Here is a 21932-nt window from a genome sequence, read left to right as displayed (position 1 = left end):
CAAAGGTGTTTTTTTTTTTCTTTTAAATCTCAGTCTAGAAGTGTTTTAAGGAAGAGGTGGTGACCATTCTAAGTGAAAGGCTCTGTGTCCCCATTTCATTAGCAGCGTCTCCTTTCCTAGTGGCACTTGAGATAATGACTTCTAGACAATGAGAACACATTGCGACGCTGCTCTCGATGGCGCCCACCCTGTCCGCTGTTCTCCGTGCAGTGGTTCTTAACTCTGGGCACACGTGCTGGCCTTCCGCTCTGTGAGGCTTCCTTTCCTAGTGCAGGCCACTGTGTGTCCATCCACCTTTCCTCTTGACACACAGTGGGTGTCGAGGCAGGAAGAACAGCACATGGACGGCCAGTGTGTTGCTGCCTGAGTGGTGTCTACGGGGGCCACCCCACTCCGCCTCTGTACCTCAGCCGGGGCCCAGACCCGAGGCCGTCTGTGGAACACATGTCGGGATGTGTCTGCAAGTGTGGGGCAGAGGGACTGGTGGCACACCCATGAGGCCAAGCGTCCTAGAGCAGAGCCCCTTTTGGAGAACTTGGGTGTGTAAACTAACTGGAAAGAGGGGTTTTGTTTCTTGTTTTTTTTTTTTTTTTTTTTTTTTTTGGGCGGGGGAGAGTTCATCGTGTACCTCAGGCTGACTTAGAACTCTCTATGTAGACCAGGTTAGCCTTGAACTCAAAAGTCTGCCTGCTTATGCTTATCAAGTGCTGGGATTAAAGGCATATGCCACTGTACCTGGGTGTTTGATGTTTTCGACTAGGTTTTATATACCCAAAAGGAATCTCTAACTTGCTAAGTACCCAAGGGTAGACCTCAAACTTCTGATCTTCCTGCTTCCACCTCCCGACCACTGGGATTTCAGGTATGCAAAACCGCACTCAATTTATGTGTTGCTAGGGATTTGAACCCAAGGCTTTGTGGATGCTAGGCAAGCGTTCTACTGAGTCCTCCCCCAGCCTCAGAGAGGTACATTTGTTGGGCAGGGTTTAGTACTTTCCACCACTAAGCATCATCGCTTTATTCCACCCTAGACGGACTCTTCGCAGTTTTGATGGCTAAGGTGGATGGGGCCCAGCTATCCGTTGTCAGTGCCCAAGACTGTATGTGCTCAGTGAGAGCATGCCTCACGTGACAGGCTGTGCTGGTGCAGGGCTGGGGGACCTCACCCTCTTTTGTCCTTTTGCATTGTGCACAGGAGGCAGTGCAATTGAATTTCCAGTGACACCCAGCAGTCTCCCGAGATAACCCTGAGGACTCTTCTGTGAACACAGGACTTCCTTGGCAGTGACAAATGTCTTCAAACCCAAAACCATTTGGGCAGTCTATGTTTTGTATTGTTTTAATGTTAACTATTAATATTAACAAAACATTGATAATAAACATTAATATTTAGTTGTTTTATTTGGTATGTATGAGTGTTTTGCCTGCATGTATGTATGTGTGTGTACTACATGCATGTTTGGTGGCGGTGGAGGTCAGAAGTAAGTATTGGATCCCCTGGAACTGGAGTTACAAATGATTGTAAGCCACTATATGGATGATAGAAACAGAGTGTGGCCCTCAACCACTGAGTCATTTCTCTAGCTCCGACTTTTGACTTTGGAAACAGAGTTTCATATAGACTAGGCTAGCCTCTGGCTCACTGTATAGCCAAGGTAACCTTGAGCTCCTGATCTTCCTGCCCCCATTTCCTAAGGGCAGGACTACAGTTGTGCACCATCATGGCCCATGGATAGACATATTTACCTGAAATTAAAATAGAACTGAGATGGGGGGACCAGGAAAGGGGAAATAATTTGAAATGTAAATAAAGAATATATATAATAAAAAATAAATAGATAAATAAAAAAAATAGAACTGAGAGGTACGATAGATACTCCCAGAAATGGAACAATTTAAGGCCCTGTGCAGGTTCTGGAGATGTCACAGGGGAAGGCACAGAGGCGTTCAAAGTTTAGCGCCTCTCTCTTCCCCAGGTACCCAGAACCCACTGTGGAGGACAGGGAGGGCGGAAGCGAAGGTTTTAGTGAGTCAGACAATTGATCATGAAGCCTCTGGTGTAAGTACACTTCCCAGGGGTAATTCAAGAGGTGTTAGTACTTCCTGCTACACCTCACACCACACGCAGCCTGCTGACCGCCTCCACAGCTGAACGTGCCCCGACAGCAGGGCCCAGCAGCCCCACCCAGCATGCCACATGGAGACCGGCTTTATTTAGGACAAAAAACCCGGATTAACAAAACAGGAAGGGCTGAGGATTTCTACCATGAGAGTTATCAGTGCAGATTCAATTCATTCTCCAGGCATTGAACAAGAGGTGAGGACTGAGTAAGTTAGTCACGTTAGAGGCTGCCGGCCGAGCACACTGAGAGGCTCTGGCATGATGACAAAGTGCAGCCAGCCTGTGTGTCTGGCCCGGAGTCATCATACACGTCACACACAGGTGTCGGAGCAGTAAGACACCTGCCTCTGATCCAGACCAGAGACTGGTGGGCAGCGATGGCTGAGGGGCCTCTCTGCCTGACTGGATCGGTTTGGAGTTAGTCACACCTCTCATCGGGGTTACCTGCCCTTCTCTGAGGTCCAAGGAGGAGACAAAATGAAAGATTCGAGCCACCTGATAAAGGGTAAAAAGGGGACAAAAAAAAAAAGCCATGGGCACAGGCCACCAAGATACTGAAGAGAGTCACGTGGTCCCCGTTTCCCTCCCTCGTTCGCTCGCTCACTTGCGCAGCCCACGCATTTCTCTGTTCACACACAACAGCGCTGATGGGAAGCTGACGAAGCCCCACAACGTCCTGAAGAGGATCGAACTCATGTCGCTGTGAACTGGCTCCTGCTCCTAAGAACCTCCGTCCGACCAGGGAGGGCATCAGGGCAGAAATTCATACAAGAGGACAAACGGCCAAGTTGATAAAACATGTACCATTCTGGGTTGGACAGCATGGCCGCCCGAGTCTCAGCAAGTGCACCGTTCTGGGTCGGACAGCATGGCCGGCTGGCTTATGCTGAAAACTACCCTTAGTATTCCAATATCTTTCTTTCCTGTCTTTCATTTTGCAGGGGGGGACAGGAATGTCTGGGATAAAGATCTGTTTCCTGACCTTCGTTTTGGGAAGTGCTCTTAATGAGAAATAACAGTCAGAACCCAACTCCTGGTGAGTCAGACCTCTGTATCAGGCCATCCGGATCATCTGAATCAAGCATCTCCAGAAACAGGTTCAGGACCTTCAGGACACCGAGCTGTCAGGATAGCTGTCTCACCCCATGTACTCTTCAGAGATATCTCTTCAGCCTCCTTCCACTTTCTGAACTTTTGGGTACCCAGGTAATAGGTCACATTGCTTTACCCCTTTCCACTCCTTCTCAAGCCCTAACCATTCAGCATCCCTTCCTTCTTTCCCTTCATCTGCCCTTCTAACATGGACTGTTGCAGTGGCTGTGCAGGTAGCTGATCTTTTTCCCTTCCTGTCTCATCTTTATCTTTCCATCCCTTCTTGTATTCCACCTATAGAACATCATCTTATCATTCTAGAAATTGCAACTCTGAGTCCTATTTTTAAAAGGTCTGATTGGCTGAGAATAAAATAAAGGAACGAGAAAACAATTTGATTTCCCAGTGAATGATGCCCATCTAGTCAGACAGCAGGCTGTTGCCAAAACATGACTGCCCCCTTGTGGTCACTAGTTACAATTGCAGGCAAAGTCATCTGTTTCCAGCAGCAAGTCAAGAGAGTGGATGCAGTTTGTGGTGTGAAAAGTGGGCTGGCCCAGGGTGAGTGTGTGGAAACAGGAGCTGCTGTATGGGTGCTGCTATAGGCAAGAGCTTCCAGCTCTGCTTCCCCGGGAGCCTCATAAACACAGTTCCAAAGAACTTGGTGAAAGAGGGGAGTAGCCCATCAAGCCGGAGTAGCTACAGGTAAAAGAGTTAAACAAGACCAAGGAACACCTTAGGATGTCCACAGAGGGCTTGAGGCAGCTGCCTAGTAGAAGTCCCCTCCATGATGCCAGCCAATGGCCACCTAAGGAACTCAACTTCAGGGTTCTTAATTTCAATTAATGTATACTGAAACAGACCCATGTGGCAACTGGCTATCTATTAGACAGAATAGGGTTGGAGGAATAAAGAAGGGTCTTTCACATCATCTAAGGTTTTTGTTTGTTTTATTCAATACAGGGTCTCTGTGTATCTCTGGATGTCCTGGAACTTGCTATGTAGACCAGGGTAGGATTGAACTCACAGAGATCCACCTGCCTCTGCACCCCAAGCACTAGGACTAAAGTTGTGTGCCACCAAGACCAGCACAACAATTAGCTTTAATGAATAATACAAGTAAAAGCACTGCAAAACTAAGCATTTCAGTTACTTAAATATCTTTTGGAGATTTTATTTATTTTTAATTTATATTTATGATGTCTGAATGTATGTCTGTATCATGTTTGTGCGGTGCCTGCAGAGCCTTCAGAGTCAGAGGAGGACATTAGATCTCCTGGGAGTTACAGATAGTTGTGAGATGCTACATGCTAGGAATTGAACCTGGGTCCTCTGGAAGGGCAGCTGGTGCTCTGACAGCTGAGCCGTCTCTCCTTCCCCCTTCTGGTTATCTTCTAGTGCAGAACTGAGGAGAACGAAGGCACGTCCCTTGGCTCAAGACACTAGTAACTTAGGGACTGGAGAGAAGGCTCAACGGTTAAGTAGCACGTACCGCTCTTGCAGTGGACTTGAGTGCAGATCCCAGCACTCACGTCAGACGGCTCACAAGCTCCATGACTCCAGCTCCAGGGGACCCTACACTTCCGGCCGTCCTGGGCAATAGCGTTCATGTGCAAGTGCCTCCACACAGATGCATAATTTAAAGTAAAAAATGCATTTAAGCAAAGAAGCTAGTAATTAATAAAAAAAACATGGGGTTCTGTAGAAAGGCACACATAAGCACGTGAGTGCAAATGTCCGTGTCCCCTCCCCCACCCTGAAAACCGCCTGGAGAATCTCTACTTCACAGAGTACAAATCTTACTTGGGGCATCTCTCTTTAAAGGATGACTTTAATAATAGGCTTGGTACAACTAGGACTGTGCCAGGGCAAATCTTCAGGGGATTAAAACAACATTGTCTGCCTTTTCTTTTTTTTTTTCTTTTCTTTTCTTTTCTTTTCTCTTCTCTTCTCTTCTCTTCTCTTCTCTTCTCTTCTCTTCTCTTCTCTTCTCTTCTCTTTTCTTTTCTTTTCTTTTCTTTTCATTTCTCCTCTCCTCTCCTCTCCTCTCCTCTCCTCTCCTCTCCTCTCCTCTCCTCTCTCTATGCTCCCTCTCTGGCTTTCTTTTTCTTGACAAGGTTTCTCCTTGTAGCCCTGACTGTCCTGGAACTCACTCGGTAAACCAGCTTAACTCAGGGATCCGCCTGCCTCTGACTTCTGAGTGCTGGGATTAAAGGCATGCATTTTCAAGTTAAAAAGAAAAGTTGGCTTAGCAAGCATAAGAATGGACAGGCAGGCTGGGCGTGGTGGCGCACACCTGTAATCCCAGCACTCGAGAGGCAGAGGCAGACAAATTTCTGAGTTCGAGGCTAGCCTGGTCTACAGAGTGAGCTCCAGGACAGCCAGGACTATACAGAGAAACCCTGTCTCGAAAAACAAAACAAAACAAAACAAAACAAAAAACAAGAACAGACAGGCAGAATGGCCTTGTGAGGGAGGCAGGTTTCAGAGGTAGTGAGCTGGCGGGACGTGGGAGAGTGGGTAGAACTTTTGCTCAGTTCTTCTCACGGGGCCTCCTTGAGTGTGAGGATGGGCTTCTCTGACAAACGAATTTCAAGGGTATTGTTTTTAAAAAAGAGAAATGACCAATTCTAGTCTTTAAAGAAGTTGGACTGTCTTCCTCCTGCAAGGAATCATGAAGCCAGCAAAGCCCCCAAGCCAGCTTATATAGACGATGCATCATTTTCTGGGAACAGAGGTAGAAACCTTGGAGAAAATGGTTTAAACAGGGGTAAACTGCCCTGGGAAGAAAGTTCCCATGGCTGAATTTTTGCTTTAGTTTTTCTAGTTTCAAAATAAAAAATAATACCACTAACAATAAATTATGTTTTCATAATGGCATAGTTTAGAAGTTCAAGACATTTTTTCATTTATTTTGTATGTACGTGTATGTGTGTGTGTGTGTGTGTGTGCATGTTCATGCAGAAGTCGGAGTCAACTTTGTAAAAAACTTATTTATTCATGTGTTTTATGTGTACGAGTGCTCTGTCTTTCTGTACACTAGAAGAGAAAATCAGAGCCCTTTAGAGATGGTTGTGAGCCACTACGTGTTTGCTGGGAACTGAACTCAGGACTCTGGAAGAGTAGTCAGTGCAAGTGCTCTCAACCACTGAGCCACCTCTCCCGAGAGCAGCTTCCCAACAGTTGGTTCTTTCTTTTTACTATGTGGGTCCTGGGAGCAAACTCAGGTTCTGGGATCATAAGCTCAGCAGCAAAAGCTTAGACCCGCTGAACCGTCTTACTGGACTGCGCTTATAAAGATTTCCATACTTCATGAAGATAAAACATCCTCCACAGACACTCATTTTATTAGGGAAGATGCTCACAGCTCAATATTATTTTTATTTAAATTTTTTATTTTTATGGATGATTTGTCTATATGTATATCTGTGTACTATGAGTGTGCAGGGCCTTTGAGGCCAGAAGAGGGTGCTGTATCCCTTGGAACCGGAGTAACAGACACTTATAAGCTCTTGTATGCATGCTGGGAACTGAATCTGGGTCCTGTGGAAGAGGTGCTCTTAACCACTGAGCCGTGATGTGGTAGAAAGATCTTTTGCTCTTCCATTGATAGCCATGTGGCATCCAGGGAGCCACGGGAAGATGGAAAAAGAGCTCTAGAAGGAGAGAGGACCCGGTCCTCTGTCATGTAACCTGGCAGAAGAACTGGCAGTCCCACTGTGGCACAAACTCATGTTGTACACACCTCTACACAAACACACACACACATGCTACAAACATATACACACACTTACACAAATAGACACACACACACACACACACACACACACACAGCTCTTCCCATCTTCAAGGTTAATGTTCTAAGGTGTTATGTTTGCATCATAGGAAAAATATAGGAATAAGCTGTTTTAACCTCAATCACCCATGTTTTCTACTCTGACTGGGACTTCAGGCAGTGACCTATCCAGAGGTGCACGCTTAAACTCATCTGGGGGGCTTCTTAAGAACAGAGATCCCCAGGCCCACTCCACTGCCCGAGGTTCTGATTCAATAGTACTAAACCCAAACCCAAGGCCTCCACAGTGGTTCAGGCACAGAAGCCAGATCTGGACCCACTGGTGAGTCAGCCTCGGACACTGCTGGGTGCTGGCTGTGGTTGCTATGGAAACCATGCTGCAGACCTGGGTCTCACTGGAGTTTGGGGTTTTATTATTATTATTTTTAAAGCACATATTGTTTCAAAAAATAGAGGACATTATTTTTGGTGGAGAAGATGTGTTCTCTCTTCATAGACATTTATATTTAGTAAGAAAAGACAAGGCTCCCACAAAGCAGGAACATTTTCTCATTTATAAGCCTTAGACGGAAAGTGTCCTTTCCCATGTAAGCCTAAAGGAACCGACAAGGAACTATTTCCTGAGGCAAGCTCCAGGCCATCTGGCGCATCCTCCGGTGTTTAGCTGAGGTGAGACGCCTTGCTGCAGGAGGCTTGGGCTCATGGGCCTTCTTGGGAGTGGCGTGAGGGCATGAGTAGCCAGGACAGCATCGAGGCTCTGGAGGCCCCAGCGTGAGGCCAACCAGGGTGAGCGAGCCTCTGGAAGTTACTGGTGCGCGGGGCTGAGGAGCTGGTGGCCTGTGCTGACTAAGGGCACGTGTCCTCTGACTGCAGGGAGACTAAGTGGTGACCTCGCGCATCAGGCCACCGCAGAGAAGACGCAGTAGAGAGAGGGACCAAGAGACAGATTCTGTCACTTTGTGTTGCCGGGTTGGCTTGATAGATTTAGGGCTTGGCGGACTGTTCTTTTTGGTTCCTGGGATTTGCGGCTCTGTGTACACCCTGATCGATTTCAGGTTCCCAGGCAGAGTTTCCCTTCCAAAGATGCTATCTGCGACCTGTCACTATGACAGTTCCTATTACACCAAGGTGGCCAGGGGCCTGTGGATACTGGAGTCCCACAGCTCCATGCCACGGGAGGGGCTGGGCCTTGACTTATCCAGAATCCTTCCTTCCGTTTCCCCTCCCCTGTCCCCAAGCCTCCACTTCAGGCAAAAGGGACTTTTCTTTAAAAAGGAAAAAAAAAAGTTATTGTTTGAGATAGCATCTCACTATGTACTCCTGACTAGCCTGGAACTTGGTATGTAAACCAACCTGGCTGATCTTGAACTCACAGTGATCCACCTGCCTCTGCCTCCTGAGTGCTGGGGTTAAAGGCACCAGTACTGGCAGAAGGTGCTGCAGCAGGCACCACACAGTGCAGCGCGCAGCTCGCAGGTTCTCTCCAGCAAAGGCTCTCACCACGCCTCTCCTGGGAACCACCCTGGACCCCCGCTGGTCCTCAGACTGCTCCACCCTACCGCCTACTCCCAGCACAGGAGCACCAAGGTCTGTACCCATCAGCCTCTCCCACACCCACCACGGCTCTGCCTCATCCGACCCCAAACCCTGGCATGACCAACCCGTCAGGGCTTGCTGCCTCTCCTTTGCCCTGCTAGCTCACCTCTCGGCCAGGGGGTTTTCCAAAGAGTGGTGTAACTGCTGGCTGCATCCCACGGAAGGGAGCACCAGGGAGATCTGATGAATTTACTCTAAGAGGAGATGTCTGACTATTTCAGTTGTTCAGGTCCAAGGGCATGGCAAGCCACACAATGATAAAGTCTCATGTGAGAAGAAGTTAGAAAGGGACATAGAACTTTTTTTTTTTTTTTTTTACCTCAGAGGCCAGATGAAAACAAGAAAGAAGTAATGACTACATTACAATTGTCCACTGGGCCTGTTTATTTTTTTAACCTCATCTCATCATCATCATCATCATCATCACTATCACCATCACCATCATCATCATCATCATCATGCTCTACATGGTAACCGGTCCACTCACTCTAAGACCCCGCATCCCTTCTCAGGATGTGATGGACCATGTGAACATGGATGATCTCTCTACCTGCCCACTTTGGGTTTAGATGCTTCTACTGGTACACCCTGGGAAACAGAATAACAATATCCTCTCCCTCCCCCTTTCCCTGTTTTCTTCTCTCACACCTCAGATTCAGGCAGGATTTTACCCCCAAGATTAATTTTATTTTTAATTATGTACACATCTATGTGAGGATCTGTGCACATGAGTGCAGGTCCACACTGAGGTCTAAAGAAGGCGTCAAAAGCCCTCTTGGAGCCGGAGATACAGGCAGTCATGAGCCACCTGACCGCAGTGGGGACCGCGGTGGGGACTCCTCTGCAAGAGCAGCATGTGCTGCTAACTGCTGAGCCATCCCTCCAGCCCAGGCTAAAGGCTTTTAACCTATGATCCACAAGGAGTTACACAGGCTCTGGGAAAGTCAGTCCTGCTATGACACATACCATGTATGAGTGTCTGTACATTTGCATATATATGAAAGAGAAGCTCTGGAGGCAAAGTCACTATCTTCCCCCATCACACCTTTAAAGGGACTTCCAAAGATAAATACAAAGAGTTGCCCCTTGGCCTTTGTCCTATCCCATGCAATCTACATAGCTGATATCCAGAGGCATCTAGGGGGACGGGAGGTCCACCAGCCATGGCAGCCAGGACCCCGTGGTACTGTACCTTGGAGGCAGCCATCACAGCAGCTGTGGCCGCCACATTCAAGCCCCGCTTCCCAAAGTGCACGAGGGCGTCATAACTTCGATCTTTTGCTTGGACCAGGCAGTCGTCGATTTCCTGTCAGAGAAGAAGCAGAGGCACTCTGAGCAGGCAAGTTCAAACACGTCTCTTCTCCTCCTCCTTTCCCAAATGCTGGGCTTGGCAGCTTGCCTGATGGCTGACTCTCACTGGCCTGAAACATCAGAGACATTTTGAATATATGTTCATAGGTAGGAGGGTGGAGAAAGGGGGGTTAGATATGGCACATAGAGAGGAAGAGGACAAGAAGGGAAGGAGAGAGGACGGAGGAGGAGGAAGCCATGATAGAGCAGAACCACGTGGCCAGGAGAAACCACAAATAGCAAAGGGTCTTATAGCTGGGGAATAAGTTAGTATAATGTCAGATCCGCCCAGTCTAGGTTTATGGCTTATATGATAACAACGGGATTGCAGGTTTTTCATACTGGCTTATTGGGGTTGGAAATTCCAGCAACACATCTCTCCAGACCCTCTTAACAGTTTTTCTCTTCTAGAAATGGACGGTAACGATGGCACGTCACTTGCGGTGCATGACAAGGGTTACCAAGGTGAGAACCTTGGCTACCACATGTGGTAGCCTCCATCATCTTCATCTTTAAGACGGGTGATGGAAACCTTGCAATCCTCTCATTCTGGTATCCTGAGATATTGCCCCATGTGTGCAATGAGAGGAATTCCAGTTTGTATCTGTCTCTGGTCCTAGTTCACTGAGACCTTTGTTTCCTGGTTCTGCCATTTAAGAAAAGCTGCCACATGTTCCTGCCACTGTGACTCTGAGCACCTCCCACCACCGTATCTTGCCCACCACGGTAGACTATACCATCTCAAATCACCATGTGGGGGAAAACCCTCCTCCCAGAGTTTGATGGGAATCTCTCACAGCACTGAGACATGAACAGATAGGATAGAAAAGAAACAGGCATTATTTTGGTTGAGAGAAAAGAAACAAGCATTCGTTTGGTTGAGAAGGATCATAATTTTAACAGATGCTGAAATAAAAGTCTTCCAGGGCCACTCATCAAGGGAAAAGCAAGGTGGAAAAATAGGATGGAGGAGGTCTCCTGACCAAAGCAGAGGGCAACACAGTCAGTTTAGCTTGCTTCTGGATCACCTCTACTGTATTCTGTTTATGTCTTTGTTTCACACCTTTCATTGTTCTGAGAAAGTGGGCGTATGGTAGCCACAATGGTTGGTTTACAGTTCAGTAAGACACATGGCCTCAGTCTTGTTTGAAGCTCTGCTTCATAGTGAGTTTCCTTTGCTTTGAGGTCGGGGGTGAGAGCGGGGTGGAGGTTGGGGGCTCGGGCTGTCCCAGCTGCTATCCCTCTCCACAGCCTCCCCAGGAGGGTCCAGGCTCTGGGATCCAGCAGACTAAGGAGTGATTCTTGGCAGGTCTTAAGAGACACCACTTTCCCTCCAATGGACAGGATACAGCTTCAAGGAAGACAACATTTGTGGAGAAGGAGATGAGAGGGGATTTGGTCAGCAAGTGAAGAGGTATCCAGATCTCTAACCCCACTTTTCTGAGATGGGAGGGGCTGTGAGCTTGCTTCCAAAGGGGCTTCTCAGGGCTCGCCACAGCTGCCAAACTGCTCTCTTCCTCAGAGCCTTCCCATACAGGAAGGAAGTCCAAAGCATTCAACTTCAGAAAGTGCAGACATTAGTGTATCACTCGGAGCTAACTGCAGGACTCTGTGTTTGTTCATGTCTCAGTGCTGTGAGAGATTCCTGTCAAACTCCAGGAAGGAGGGGTTTCCCCCCTTGGTGATTCGAGATGGTATAGTCTACCGTGGTTGGCAAGATTGGTGGTGGGAGGTGCACAGTGGCAGGAACATGTGGCGGCTGTTTCTTATATGGTACAACCAGGAAACAGGTCTCGGTGAACTAGGACCAGAGGCAGATACAAACTTGAATTCCTGCCCCACATCCCGCATTTGCCTCTTAGGTCCCGAAAGATTTCACAGCCTCCCAACACAGCACCACAAGCTCTTCAAACCCAAGAGACTGGGGCCAGGGGAGTTCATATTCAAAATGTAGTAGGTATCTGTCTTATTTTAAAGCATTCTACTATACAATTTGGTTAGAAAAATAATGTAATTAATGAATTATACACTGTTAGAACCATTTAGCCCAGTGATCCCACTCTTGGGAATTCATTAAGACAAAAGAAGGATCTGAATGAACCCTATGTGTGGTAGTGCTCAGCGCAGAATTACCAATAACAAAAACATTGGAATAATCTCAATATTTAGTAGAAGAAAATTGTTCTGTCATTGTGGGTCATTAGGCCATGCAGATTATGGATTATGGATTATGGATTATGGGCAATGTTTATGATCTCAAAATACAAATAACTCTTTGCTAGGAGATTCATGCCTATTCATCTATGTAGTATGTGTGCTGTATGCATGTGTCTGTGTGGCGTGTGTATACTCATGCATGCACATCGGGTGTCTCCCTCTATCGCTGTGTGTGTGTATGTGTGTGTGTGTGTGTGTGGTGGGTGTACAGGCCATGGTGTATGAATGCCACCTGCAAGAGTTGGTTCTCTTTTTCTCCCATCTGGGTTCTGGGGCTCGAACTCAGATTGTCAAGTTTGGCGGCTAGCATATGTATCCTATGCACCATTTAACTGGCCTTCTACCTTAGCTTTTGAGACACGGTCTCTCACTGAACCTGGAGCTCATCGTGTTGGCTAGACTAACTGACACTGAGCTAGTGTCAGTGTCTGACACTAGTGAGTGACACAGTGTAGTGAGCTGACACTGACATCTGTTTGTGTCTACCCCCCTCCCCACTCTCCACCTGGCCTGTTTCGTGCTGCTGGGGATATGAATGCAGTCCTCATGCTTGCACAACACCGAACCGTCTTCTCGAAGGCAAATATTTTATTTATATTAAGAATGCATTTATTTACTTAGAAACAGGATTTCAAATAACTCAGCTGGCCTGGAAGACACTATGTGGCTTAGGATGACCTTTGAACTTCTGCCTCCTCCACCTTCTAAGTGCCGGGATTGCAGGTCGGTGCCACCATGCCTGGTTTTAGCCAGCACTGGATGTTAAACCCTGGACTTTGCTAGGCAAGCATTCCACTAGCTGAGCTACTTCTAATGCTTTTGTTTATCTGTCTCTGAGATGGGCTCTTCTTTTATTTATTTTCTATATCTGAGTGCTCTGTCTTCATGTACACCAGAAGAAGGAATCAGATGGTTGTGAGCCACAAGGTGGTTGCTGGGATTTGAACTTAGGACCTCTGGAAGGGCAGCCAGTGTTTTTAACCACTGAGCCATCCCTTCAGCCCAAGACCAACTCGTCTTGTGCTGGCTGCACTGGTGTTGAAGTCCTTGGCTCCATACATTTTCCTCTCTTGTTCTTACAAAGGTCTGGGACTGCATGCATATGCACCACTGTTCCCAGCTTAAATTTGTCAACCATTGAAAAAAAGAGTCTATGAAAAGTGGTAAACAGTGCATGTAGAGATCTTATCTGCAGAATGACAGGGCCTAAGTGTGATTTTTTTTTAAAGGTTGTTTTGATAGTTTATTATTTGAGACAAGAACCTGGATGGTCCTGGGTGGTCTGAGACTCGCTATTTAGACCTTTCACTTGTGTCAGGAAATCCACCTGCTTCCTCCTTCTGAGGGTTGGAACTGGAGGTGTGTAATCTTTGGGGAGCTAAATTATTCATCTTTTTCTTTCTTTTCAATTTGTGAAAAGTTTTTCTTATCAACAATAAATAGCATTTTTATATAATTTTACCACTTTTTTGAGATAGGATCTTATTTTGTGGCTCAAACTTATAATCTTCTTGCCATAGCCTCTTGAGAAGATTATAGATGTGAGTCACCATGACCAGCCACTATATCTAAACATGTGCAAATATATACTTTTCCCCCCTGAGACAGAGTTTCTCTGTGTAGCCCTGGCTGTCCTGGAACTTGCTCTATAGACCAGGCTGGCCTCGACTCAGAGATCTGCCTGCCCCTGCCTCCCAAATGCTGGGATTAAAGGCGTGCACCACCACTGCCCGGCTAAATATATACTTAAAAAAAAAACAGATTACTTTCATATTTCCTTGTCAACAATATTGTCATTGGAGTAATAAGAATTCGATTTGTGGGCTGGGGACATAGATCAGCAGTAGAACATCCATGAGGCCCTGGGCTCAATCTTTAGCACCACAATAAAGAAGAAATGTTGCTACTGCCTGTGTGTATGTGTGTGTGTTAAATGTGTGTGTGTGTTAAATGTGTGTGTATATATTCATGTGTTTTTGCGTGTGAGTGTGCATGTGCATGATATGAATGCGGAAGCCATATCTCTATTTCTCTACCTTCTTTCTTTTTAAGTCAGAGTCTCTACTGAACTTGGAACTATCCGTACAGAGCTCCAGGAGGCTGCCTGTCTCTGTTCCCTCCCTACCCACCAGCACTGGGTTACAGGCACCCACTGCCACACTGCTAGAACTCAGGCCCTCACACGGCACAGCAGACACTACTGATGGAGTCATCTCTCCAGCCTCAGTAATCCTGATTTTATACCTTGATTTCTTTTAATCTTTTGACCACTGAACTCATCTGTCAGTTTTAATAGTCTTTGTGGACTCCTTAGGTTTTTTTTCTCACATATAGAATCATATATGTAGTCAGGAGAGATATGACTTCCTCTCTTCCTGTTGTATGTATGACTGTTATTTGTTTACCTGGCCTGAGTGCTTGGAGAGACTTTCCAATACTGTGCTGAGTAAGAACAGTGAAGGTGAACACGATGGTTTTCTCCGAGACATAAAGGCAAAGCTGAAAGCTTCTCCCGGCCGCAGTGGCTTGTCACTCATGGTTTTTATCATGTTGATGATGTATGTTCCTTGAGCTTTGTCTGAATGTTGAATTTTTTAAAAACTATTTTGTTTTTAGATTTATTTATTTTCTTTTCATGTGTCTGAATGCTATGCCTGTATGTATGTATAAACACTATGTATGTGTGTGGTGCCTGCAGAGGTCAGAAAAGGATGTAGGATTCCCTGGGGCTGGAATTACAGATGATTGCAAGCTACTGCTGGAGTGATGGGAAGAACCCAGGTCCTCTGCAAGAGCAAGCAGTGCTCTTAACTGCTGAGCCGCCTCTCCAGTAACCAATCGGATACTGCTGTACTATTCATGATACTGAGATACGGAATGAATCCAGATGCTCATCAGTGGATGTGTGTGGACGTATGGCATATATGCATAATGGAAAATTACTCATTTGACTCAAAATAAGGCAGAAGAACCTTTCTAAGCAAAATGGACCAAAATGGAGCACACTCGGTAATGTGAAGCAAATACAAATACCACGTTTTCTTTCCTATGTGGGTGTTAAAATAATCAGTCTAGATGCAGAGCTCAAGAGGAGAGGGAACAGGGACATAGGAAGTCGAACAGTGCTACAGATAGAAGAAATGAGCACTAGTGTTCTGATGATGTTCTGAAGCACTGCGGGATGGTGGGTGCTCACAACGGGGGGAGGGGTGGGGGAAGGGAGAGAGGGAAAGAGAGGGGGGGAGAGGGAGGGAGGGAAGGAGAGAAGGAGGGAAAGAGGGAGAGAGGGGAAGAGAGGGGGGAGAGGGAGGGAGGGAAGGAGAGAGGGAGGGAAAGAGGGAGAGAGGGAAAGAGGGAGAGAGGGAGAGGGAGAGGAAGAGGGAGAGAGAGAGAGGGAGGGAGGAAGAGGGGAAGAGAGAGGGGGGAGAGGGAGGGAGGGAAGGAGAGAGAGAGGGAAAGAGGGAGAGAGGGAAAGAGGGAGAGAGGGAGAAGGAGAGGAAGAGGGAGAGAGAGAGAGAGAGAGAGAGAGAGAGAGAGAGGGAGGGAGAGAGGGAGAGGGAGGGAGGGAGGGAGAGGAAGAGGGAGAGGGAAAGAGAGGGAGAGGGAGGGAGAGAGAATGACTATGAGATTGTAGTTGGCCTTTGTTACTTTGTAGGTTTTTCTTTGTCTCACCCTTAACCCCGCCCCAGTTTCACCCCATCACTAGATAGGAGATAAAGAAGGAGAGAGTGGAGCAACAAATATTGATCCCCAATCTTGTTCCTTTCTTTGTTTCTTCTTTGAGCAAGGCTACTAACAAACATCAAACAACCCTCAGAATGACCACCAACCACCAACCCCACCTCTTGGGGCCCTAGAATTTATATACCCTCTGAAAACTTCCAAGAATTGCAAGTATCACACAATCAAAAAAAAAAAAAAAAACTATTTGCAGCTGGCAAAACCACACCTCTGCTAGAGCACAAACCAAATCATAGTCAGGTGCTACAGACAGTCAGAAGCAGCCCATATCCCACATCTGGGATTAAAATGAAAACATGTTTTCAGAACATTTCTGCGCTTGTTTGTTTGTTTTATTGTTAGTTTGATGTATGTAAGTACACTGTAGTTTTTAAATATACCAGAAGAAAGCATTGGATTCCATTACAGATGGTTGTGAGCCACCATGTGGTTGCTGGGAATTGAACTCAGGACTTCTGGAAGAGCAGTCAGTGCTCTTAACCACTGAGCCATCTCTCCAGCCCTATTTCTGTGTTTTTTAAAAGAACTAAAATTGCAGAAGTCTCACTACAGAAGATTGCACACACACACACACACACACACACACACACACACTATTAAAGGAAACAACTTACTTGTTGAAGTAAACCACAAGGGGTCTCCTGCAACAAACAATCCTTTCTACACAGGACTTTGATTTTCCCCTTGCTAGAAGCAGTGTCAATTACCTTTTCTTTTGAAGACAGTGTGGGATGAACAAACTTCCTGTAGAGGAGACTGGATCCTTTTGTATAGGGAGACAGCAGCCAGGCTACAAATGCTATTTTTAGTTCATAATAGAATGGAAACCTGGAAAGATAAGAAAATATACCTTCCATTAGATTCTCAGCAGCACTGTTTAAAGCCTGTAAACAAGAGACTGGGGTTTGCAAGGATACCTCCCATCTCCTACACATGCACCAGGTTCCCCGAGTTCTCATCCCTCAGCCTCCTCCCACGGAAGGCATGCGCACACACCTGCACACCTACACACCTACACACCTGCACACCTGCACACCTACACACCTGTACACCTACACACCCAAGACCTCTCCCTGAAAACCAAGTGGTTTTTTTTTTTTTTTTTAATTCTGTTTCTCAAAAGAAGCAGGAAGGCAGGCTCACTGCAGCAGTTATACCGCGGCTTTGCCTGGCAGCAGCTAACAGTCTCTGCAGGGCTATGCTAACTGGGGTTGGCATGCTGATCCATCTGCAGCTTGAGGGCTCAGAAGATCAAGTTTGTGTCTGTTCACTGTTTGCGGCCAGGAGACACGGAGGCCGGGGGAGTTACAGCAGGGTGAAGCTGGCAGGGTTTCCATAATGGCCTGGAACCTCTCTTTCTTGATTCACTAAAGGCAGGCAGAGGAGTCCAACTCCTGCCAAGCAGGAGCACCCTGCTTCCTCTACTCAGTGGCAGGCACAGGGATCTTAATCATTTTTGTGTGTGCCGAAAGAAAGAGGAGTGTGGGATAGCATACATGCTGGACTCCCACACCCCCCAGGCCCGTTCGTTCATCTGTCCCACAGACACTGGCCCCCACTGCACCTATCCATGCCATCTTACATAAGGTGGGGGTTGGGGGAGTGGCAGAGACTCCCTGCAATCCTGGAGCTTCCAGACAGACAAGATTTTGGCATCTTGGGCTGAAGAGGTAGTGGGGTCAGGAAAACACTCACTTCTGCAAGTGTGATAAGCTGAATGTGACCCACAGATGCCACAGAGAAAGAAAAAGCCAGATGGTGCCGCCTGTCCGTGTACTCGGAGCAGTGGAGAGGCAGAGATGGGGAGCCCTAGGACACTGGCCAGCCAGTTTAGCCCACTCAGTCACAGGCCATGCAGACCCTGTCTCAAAGGAAAAGACAACGTAGATGTGCCTTTATCAGGAACCACTTCTGAGGCTATTTTCTAGTATATAAATACATGGATGTGTACCTTCAGAAACACCAGCGTGCGCGCGCGTGCGCGCGCACACACACACACACACACACACACACCTTTAGAAACAGCAAGAAACAGAGAAAGAGGATGGAGGTATGAAGAGGAGAGGGAGGGGGAGGGAAGGGGAGATAGTCTGATATCCTTAAATTTAGGAGTCCAGCTAGAGATTGACTGAAATTTCAATATCAACTGAGACAAGTGTCCTAGTAGGTCTCTGCTACTCTACATCCGACCTTTGAAAACAATGGGAAAGCCAAGCTCCTCAAGTGGATGCAGATCAGTGGGCCATGGTGTGGGAAGTAGAGTTTGACCCAGATTTCAACCTTACCTCCGAGGCTCTGGCTGGTGCTGTGAATGACCCAGGCAATTGTATTGACAGCATCTTTAGGCTTCATTGACCCTGGAGGAAGCATCCTTGCCAGGATAAGCCGTCTCCTAGATCTAGCTAAGAAAGAGCGCCCCAGCACAAGTACAGGCTCCTTCTGAACTTTCTTACTTTTTTCTAATATTTTACTTTTAAATTGTGTGTATGTGCATCCATGTGTAGGTTTATGCGTGTGAGTGCAGTGACTCTGGAAGGCCAGAAGAGGGCATCAGATCTCTCTGAAGCTACAGTTACAGAAGGTTGTGAGCTACAGTTACAGTTACAGGAGGTTGTGACTTGAATGCTGGGAACCTAGTTCTAGTCCTCTGCAAGAGGAGCAAGCGCTCTGAACTGCTGAGCCTCCTCTCTGGCACGCTCCTGACCCTGGAAATGAGAGAGGGCTGGTGAGTAAGGAAAAGGCCTATGCTCAAAGAGCCTTTAGCTTTCACATGCAGGCCAATAGCCCAGAGCTGGCAGATCTCAATTCTCAGCCGCTCTGCCTATGCCTGCATTTCCCTAGGACCAGGACCAGACAGCCAGAGATGCTCCTCTATCTCAGGTCCACTCAACAGCAAACCCAAATCCTTCTCACAGAACCGTGCTGACAGCAAGCACCACCATTTCCACCCTCTACCTCCAGGAGCATCCTGGTACCTCCCCTAGTGGCCTTGTGTGGTGCTGCACGTCTTGTTTCTAGGGATCTGTGATGTGGACAAACATCTCCCTCCTGTCAGTCATTTTCAGGTCCTCAAGTCTGACCACATCTACTTAAAACAAATCCCAGGCATCCTTACTTAAAATAAGATGCAGTGGATAAAAAGGTCTCTTATGCTAGTCTGAGGGACCAAAAAGTATGTCTTTCCCAGGCATCCTTCCCAGATAAAGGGAGCTAAAAATAAAAGCCACCCCTAGTAAGTCATTTCAGAGCCCTTTCAAGCTCATACAGTCCCCTCTCCCCAACCAGCATTCCACCTCCCCAAAGCCTCTCTGCTTTCTGGCTTTAGCAGGCTCTTTCTGAATATTCTCCAGTAACTGGGGCTGTGTGTGTGGCCTTCTTCCCGGGCAAAGTTGTTTCATCTTTCACAGTCACAAAAGACAGGGGCTGAAAGAGGAGAGGCATGATTGATGCCCCCTGCCCCAGAGTGGGACACAGCACTCATTAATAATGGAGGAACTTTTAGTTTGAAAACAAATTATTTGCCAGTCCAAGGGGAAAGCTGCTGAATCCAGCAAGCTCAGATACCAGCCTAAGATACACAGAGAGTCCCAAGGACAGCCACCACACTAGGACTCTTCTAGTTATTGTGTAAAAGAAAATTTTAAAAAGTAGCATGCACATAGTTAAGAAATGCTAACAGACCTGAGAGTATACAAGAGTTTCCCTCCCACCCAGGCCCTCTAGACTCTTTTCTTAATCTGCTTATTGGATATCTTAGACTAGGGGCTAGGCCTATTCAATCAGGTGGGCACCTAGCTGTGATTCCCTTAACTGCCTGTTGGTGGCATTCTCCGTTCTCTATACCCCCTAACCTTGCTTTCCCTAATCTGCACAAAGTCAACAGTATAGGTTGGGGACCGTCCATGGGGGAACATGGAAAGCTCCAGTCTCTTTTATGGCTTCCTGTACATGTCTAAGCATCTCCTGGGTGAAGGGATTGATGCCAACCATGCATCATAAGCCAAGCTTCCAGAAAACTTCCCTGTGTATGCTTCTTTTTGTATGCACACAAATGAGGCTATGGTCTGGGTACTCAGAAGTGGATTATCTGTATGCACTTTGTAGATAGCAAGAAACCATCATTTAGATTTGAGTAATCACATTCTCACTGCACAGCCCACTAAGAACCTCTCTCCCAGGCTACAGGATTAGCATTTAGGAAATGCATACGTCTGACTCTCCCAGGGGCCCCTCTGGACTGCCCAGTCTACCTTGATTCTCTGAACCATTTGCTATAGATCACTTGTTCTTTAGAATCTTTTTAAGCATAATCCATCCACCCACAATGATGCAGCTTTTAAAAGCTTCTGCAAGACGTCTGAAAAGATGGTCCTTGCTGCCCAGAGGACGGGAGTTTGGCTCTCAGCAGCCATGGGAGAGACTCACAACTGCTTACACCTCCATCTCTGGGGAATCCGATACCTGGTGATGGAGGCTGTGGGTTTGGAGTCTGCTTTGACGATACCCAGGCATAGGGAAATCAATGGGTTGTAGAAGAGCTAAAGCAGAATGAGTTTTCCTTTCAGAGGAAAGATGGCATCAGTATCCAGAGCACTAAAAAGGAAGCCATTACAGCCTTTTTAACTCTTCTCAGGACTTCAGCCTGGGGATAAGAGGCAGATGTACTTCTAGGGCTTCAGCCCTCAATTCCTTGAAAGGCCTGGGATAGTCAGGGCTAGTGTAGTGGGCATGGTGACAATTGCCTACAAGTCCTAGCACTCACAACGCTGGGGCAGAAGGATCATGCGTTTGAGGCTATACACCAAAACCTTGTCTCCAAACAGAATTAAGGAGTAGGGATGCAGCTTGGTTGGTAGAGGGCTTATCCAGCGTGCATGAGTTCCTCTATCCCAGGGCAGGGTAAACTCTGCATGGGGCTGTACAACTGTAAACCCAGCAACCAGGAGGTGAAGGCAGGAGGATAAGACATTCAAGGTCATCTTCAGTTACACAGAGAGTTCTAGGCCTTCTGGAATGCATACTCCCATATGTACATATTCTTAAATATATACTAAAATTAAAAATGAATGATTGGCTGTTATGCTCTTCTCCAACTCCTCAGTGCCCCCAAACAATCTTAGGCTCAAAACTGGGGTGCTTTGAAAGTCAGTTAGGATGAGATCATCATGAAGTCTCTGAAAGTAAATTAGATGAGAGAGTAAAACAAAGGGCAAGTTCCCGGGCCTTTAGAAGACAATGCTGCCTGTGGCCCTTCCACCTCCCAGTCGGCGGCAGCCCATCCTTATCACAGGGCCAGGATGCTGGAGTGGCAGGGGACACCAGGGTAGGAATGCGAATGCTCCAGAGATAAGCCCACTCTTCAAGGACAGGATGTTTACAGGCAGAAGCGAGCTGTTTTGTGACTAAGGAAGAATGACCAGACCTAATCTACCTCTACAAATGGTGCACATGAATGGAAATCCAGCCTTCCCCTTTGTCCTGGGACTAGCCCAGTTCTGGCTCCATTTCCTTACTCCCAGCCTACACTTCCTTCTCAACAAGCTCTGCCTGTAAAGTTTCCGGATTTTAAAGCTTAGTTTCCTATCTAGAGTCTCTGAGAAGGAAGCTCCTGCTTGTCCTTGTTGAGTGTCTTCTTGACAGTAGAACTGGAATTCCAAGACTTTTTCCTATCATCCACAATCAGTGCCCTTCCCGTTTTGCCCTGCCCTATGAATTTCCTGAGATGCGTTTTTGCGGATTTGTTGATTTGTTGTCAATTTGTTGATTGACTGATCCATTCGTTCATTTATACACGTGTTTGTTCCACTGAGAAAATCCTACTGTAAAGGTGCGGGCTGGAAGGCATACATAGAGCAGGACAGGCGTTTTCAGTTCAGTCCCTTTCTGATCAAAGCAACTTAGGAGAGGGAAGGGTTTGTTTGCCTGACACTCAGAGTTCTGTCACTGGAGGAAGTCAGGACGGGAACTTGAAGTGGAAACCTGGAAGACTGCTGCTTGCTGACGTGGTCCCTCACAGGC

The 21932-nt window shown here is 47.0% G+C and overlaps 1 protein-coding gene across 2 annotated transcripts in view; it reads right to left on the bottom strand.

The window, feature by feature from the left end:
- Window positions 1-21932, bottom strand: part of Reep1 (receptor accessory protein 1) — a 115789-nt gene that overhangs the window by 19294 nt on the left and 74563 nt on the right. For both annotated transcript variants that reach the window (XM_052173915.1, XM_052173916.1), the window contains exons 4-5: window positions 16622-16742; window positions 9799-9912 (exon numbers count right to left, since the gene is read on the bottom strand). In XM_052173915.1, coding sequence (XP_052029875.1) covers window positions 9799-9912; window positions 16622-16742 — 235 coding nt within the window. The remainder of the gene's footprint in view (window positions 1-9798; window positions 9913-16621; window positions 16743-21932) is intronic.

Source organism: Apodemus sylvaticus, chromosome 2 (assembly GCF_947179515.1).
Source record: "Apodemus sylvaticus chromosome 2, mApoSyl1.1, whole genome shotgun sequence".
NCBI classification, from domain to species: domain Eukaryota; kingdom Metazoa; phylum Chordata; class Mammalia; order Rodentia; family Muridae; genus Apodemus; species Apodemus sylvaticus.
This window is presented reverse-complemented; position numbering and strand designations above follow the sequence as displayed.